General features: G+C 47.9%; 1 protein-coding gene across 1 annotated transcript; it reads right to left on the bottom strand.

The window, feature by feature from the left end:
• Window positions 1-1,453: 1,453 nt before the first annotated feature.
• On the bottom strand, window positions 1,454-4,865 carry LOC147641519 (uncharacterized). Its single transcript, XM_086785166.1, has one exon. It carries the CDS (start codon window positions 4,132-4,134, stop codon window positions 2,191-2,193), a length of 1,944 nt encoding a protein of 647 aa, XP_086641292.1. The 5' UTR covers window positions 4,135-4,865; the 3' UTR covers window positions 1,454-2,190.
• Window positions 4,866-5,135: the final 270 nt, after the last annotated feature.

Below are 5,135 nucleotides of genomic sequence, written 5' to 3' on the forward strand. Positions count from 1 at the left end.
GTCCGCCGGCTTGAGTTCGTTCCAGAGTGTCAGCAGACAGCAAAATCAATGCTCTCCACGCACGCCTGCTGATCCCGGCCCTGGCATGAGCCATAGAGCACGGAGCAGCACTCTCTCTCTCTCTCTCTCTCTCTCTCTCTCTCTCTCTCTGCCAGCTGCAGCAGTTGCTCGCTCTCTCTCTCTCTCTCTCTCTCTCTCTCTCTCTCGTCTTCAAACTTCAGCTCATTGCGCACACAATTTCACTGTAAGGCAGCAATATTTTCACGAGAGTACGAACTTAACTGTACAGTTATGGGCGTGGGCACCCTTCAAAATCGGCAGTTGGGAAATTTTTTGGCGTCATCGCACCCCGCAAAACTCGTCGCAAACCCACAACCGCTTTTTTTATTTGCTTCCTCCAACTTCGAGGAGTACCTTTAAAAAGTATCCCTTTATATTTGTGTATTTGTTCCTCTGTTGTAATCCACACGAAAAACGCTCATGCCCGGAGCTTTTTCATGAATCTTTCTTTCGACACATGGGACCGGCCTGTTTGTTCTTCTTATAAAGTTTTTTTTGAGAATTCGTGAGTCATTACACCACATACCTATAGCCCACCCCGGCCTGCCTGTAAAGTTGAGACGTACGCTGATGCAAGCCTCTGCAGCGCTCGGCATGTTTGACGTACACGCACACTTACGATAACCATATACAGCCCACATGTACATCACATTCAAATTTCAATGTCCCAAGCAACGATGCATTTACTTGCGCTACCAAGCTACATACCATTCCCCACACACTCACACTTGCCAGGGGACTAACAAGCCATCCATTTCGAAACCGATTCAACGGACTAAGAAACTATTTAGACATTGCAAGTGGATAGTGTAAAAGCATAAATCATGAATACCACCTTGCTTTGCAAATGACAAAAGAGTTTTTCTGTTCGAGTCTCAGAACGAGCTTGCTCATCTCTCACCCTGCTCAAATAAAACAAACCATTCTTTTGTAACTTCCCAACTAAAAGCCATGTGAAAATTGATGGTGGACACACCAGGAAGTAAGGACAGCGCCCTCCTTTCCAAAGAAGTCACATGTTCTCAGAAGCCAAGTTACATGATACCCCAGCATGTTAGAAACAACACATTAGCCAAAGGATGAAAAACCATATGGCTGGGGCATGAATTAAAGGTTACGGAATACCCTCACATGTAAAAAGCACCACACGTTAGCCAGGGAGCTGCTCTACCCCGAGTGATAAGAACTGGATCTGCAAAGGTGCAGATCCCAGATTCAAACCCCAAAATGCCACACATCATCGAGCACGAATAATGGAAAACTGGCACTCAAATTGTGTTGATGAGTTGTTCCAAGCTCCCAACATAAGTTTTGTTAAACAGTTCAAGAGAAAAACATTACCCACTAAGAAACTGTAGCACCTTTGGGTACATGTAAAATTATGGTCACAAGATGTGGCAATGCATCAATGTATATAAATGTAGGCTACAGAAAATGTAGCACTTCATGACTTTATATGGAGAGGATAAAAACTGTGTCAAATGCGTATGAATATCTGGTCAAAAGACCGGCAGAAATACTGCCTTTGTTTGCACTAAAAAGCAACACGAGAATAGGAACTTGACAAAAGAATAAGAGCCTCTCTTCTCTGTCTGTACTCTCTACTCATCAGCACCTACCTATACATTGGGTCATATTGGACCCTCTTGGGTCAAGGAATAACCAATTCCAAGGAAGGAGATATCAAAGTAACGACAGAAAGAGTCCTTCACCAGAAACGGTTAGGCTTGGGCCGCCTATTGATAAACTTGTTGCTACTGGTACATGGGGTGGTTGTACAAACACGGCTCACACTATTATCCTTGACGACATGAAGCATGCCTTATTGTATCTATGAGTAACAATCCCATAGATGAGAAAGACAAGTGCGCCAATAAGATCGGTTTGCATTGAGTGAGGGACATAGCCTCAAGGTTGCTCACATTCTCCTCTTACCTCTAATGACGTGCTTCTGTCCTTGTGATACTATCATTACCAACAATTAACAAAACGAGAAAAGAACTTCAGTGCCACCAACAAGCTACCCAATTGCTTCCTTTGCACACTCCATTGGCCATACTGCTTCTACACACTCTTTCCAGGTAAAACCACTGTTAGGTGAAGACTTTCTCCATCAAAGTAAAGCCACTGTTATTGAGAACTATGCTCTCCACTCTCTCCTTGTTGATGGCCTGAGCCCAAAGATTGTTGGTCTTGCTGTGTTGACCTGTTAGAATAGGCTGCATTGAATGCAGCAAGCATACCTAAGTGCTGGTCTCCAGCTCCCAGGCCTAATCCGCCCCCAGCAGGTAGCTGCTGTGAACTTTGCTGAAGAAACATTGATCCAATTGGCATGTGTCCATATTGGCCTCCCTGAAGATCAAGTGCCATTCCTCCAAATCTTTGCATGAATGTCATTGCAGTTGCCGGAAGCATAGGTGGAGTCAAGGACATCATCGCGCTTGATGAAGAAGGCGGAGAAGTACCCCCACCAGATCCTCCTGTTGCTAATGAGTGTGTTGCCCCTCCACTCGACCCCAAATGTATTGCGGTACCTGCAGGGGTGGCCATCCTATACATAGCTCCAGTGGGACCCGCAGATGGAAAGGTCCATATCTGTTCATGTGAAGGCCCTGCCACAACCCCGGAATTTGAAGAGCTTGCAGTCATGGTGGGGAGCATCCAGAACGCTCCTGGCAAAGCACTGTTGCTCGTCATACCCGTCGGAGGTGCCACGGCCCACATGGGCATCAAGTTCGGAGATGTGCTTTGAGAAGGTCCTTCTCCAAGAGAAGAGGGTCTCATGACAGAGAGCAAAGGCCTCGTGAGCTCCGGTTGTTCATCTTTGAGATGGCTAAGAGATGATCCTCTCAACCTTTTTCTCATATTGCCACTGGAATCCATGGAATCAGCACCTCCCATGCCTTCACCAACATCTGATCGCTCCCCAGTCAGGCTGTTGTGGTGAAAATCTGGCATAACATCATGCCCTAGTGCTATGTCTCCTCTCTGATGCCCTAATGCACTCTGGCCTATACACAGTGCCATGTGTCTGTTGGCTTGCTCATCCACCGAATGGTCCCATTCCCTTCTTGCTTGATCCAGTCTTGCAGCATTGAGTGACTCCACAGTATCCCTTTGGCCCAATGCTGACAATCCGAGGGCACCATGGAAAGGAGGCGGTTTATGCAAGGATGCAGAGATGCTAGATGATGTGGACCGCATAGAACCTCCCGAGGTTTGGAAAGAGGCAGGAATTGTACCTGTGCCTGTTGCTGCAATGACAGCCGGTTCAGCATGGTGGAGGAGCCATTCGACTGTCTCCCCGTCTGATTTATGCCCCAGTTCGCGGGTCAGCTGGAAAATGCGGGCTGCACATGCGGCTGGCATCCGGATTCGCCTTCCTCGCCCATCAACCTTGGTGTGTCGGTCTTTTGAAGAAGATCTCTTGGCAGGAGGCTTCTTAGACACAAGAGGGCCTCCTTCTGATGAAGGTCCTGAGAGGGCAAGCTCCTGAGACTGCAGGTGTGGTCTGGATGCACCAAGCTGTGATGATACAGCCCCTAAACCACTGATAGGCTGCCCTTCAGATGTATGCTTTTGCCCTATACTGGATGCAACAGACATTGCTAAAGATGCATCTACTTGGGAAGAGGCAATACCTGTGCCAGCTCCAGCCATAGCAGCCATAGCTTGGGCTATGGAAGGTCCTCCGAAGAGAGGATGGTGCTGCAGATGTTCCTGATGTGCATAACCAATGGCACTGGTACTCCTTGTGTCACCCTGGTTATACTGCACAAGCTGCAAGGGAACATTCTTCTCTGGGCTTCCTTCTCTTTTTGATTTGGGCTGGCCATGATCTCCTGAGTCCATTTTACACTGCCAGTGAGATGATGGCTGCAAATTGGTGCACGATTGAGCTCCACATTCAGGATAAAGCAGGCATGATGAGATGCGCAGCAACAAGGAAGAGGCCCAAAAGGGCGAGCCAATTTGGAGTAGAAGGACTAAAGAAGTGCTGGCTGACAGCAAGCTAGTATTAATACACCAAGCTTTTACAGGCAATAAACATGGAAATACGCAGAAGGAACCCATCACCTAAGCAAATCATACAGTAGGATGAGCCTGGCTGAGGGCGAGGCCCATGTAGACCTCCGCATGCTGGTGAGGAAGGTAAGGTCATCCACCACACGCAAAGCAAACTGAAGAAGAAGGGCAGCTGCAGGTCAAGATGCTGAGATTTATGTAGAGAAAAGTGGAGCTGGAAATCATTCCGGAAGGGGGGGAGAGACAGAGAGAGTTTGATCAGCTGGAAGGGGGCTTAAGGAGGGCAAAAGGAGTGGCTTTCTGTGTGTGTCCTTGCAGTATGAAGAGAAGGGGGTGGGTAGGCAAAGTGGCATAAAAGTGCAGCTTTTTTTAACAGGCCGGCAAGCTGGCTAGAGCTGAATATTTACTGCGATACAAACAAAGGGCAGGTTTGATGACGACGACTAGCTCATTTATGCACACATTGTGGCTTCAGAAGTTGAAGTGACAGTGATGTTTTTGCAATTTTGTAACGGAGCGCACGACCCACGTTATATGGCTATGGCGGGGCACAACAGGAGCGCAGCAGGCAAAATAGAGCATCAGATCAAAAGCTCATCGATAAAGATAAGTAAGATAAGATTAGTGCAAAGGATTAAGCAGGGTTAAAGAGGTAAAAGCGAAAGAGGCTATGGCTCTGCAAAGAGAGAACCCCACCAACTCAAAAATCATAAAAAATAACATGGCCCGAATTCACCAGCGTGCCGGAATGTCCAGTGTAGCACAGTCCAGACTAGTGTAAATGGCCTCACATGGCGGCAACCTTAAGGCTTCTCTCCGCCCGCCACGCGCACGAGCGCCCCCAGTATATACGGGCCTGACACCGTATCCGTATACGCTTCTCTGCATTCCATGTGGCACCACCTGCTTCCCCAGCCTGGCACCACGCTTTTGCCCTGCATTCCGCCATGAATACACCACGCCTCCTCGCGTATCTACAGAGTATTCTATACTCAACGCCGGCCTCAAATGTCCAATGCCCTCCAGGGTAACGTGCGCATTGGTTTTCG

The sequence above is a fragment of the Cibotium barometz genome, chromosome 1 (genome assembly GCF_041138505.1).
Source record: "Cibotium barometz isolate CiBa-2024 chromosome 1, ASM4113850v1, whole genome shotgun sequence".
Classification (NCBI taxonomy): domain Eukaryota; kingdom Viridiplantae; phylum Streptophyta; class Polypodiopsida; order Cyatheales; family Cibotiaceae; genus Cibotium; species Cibotium barometz.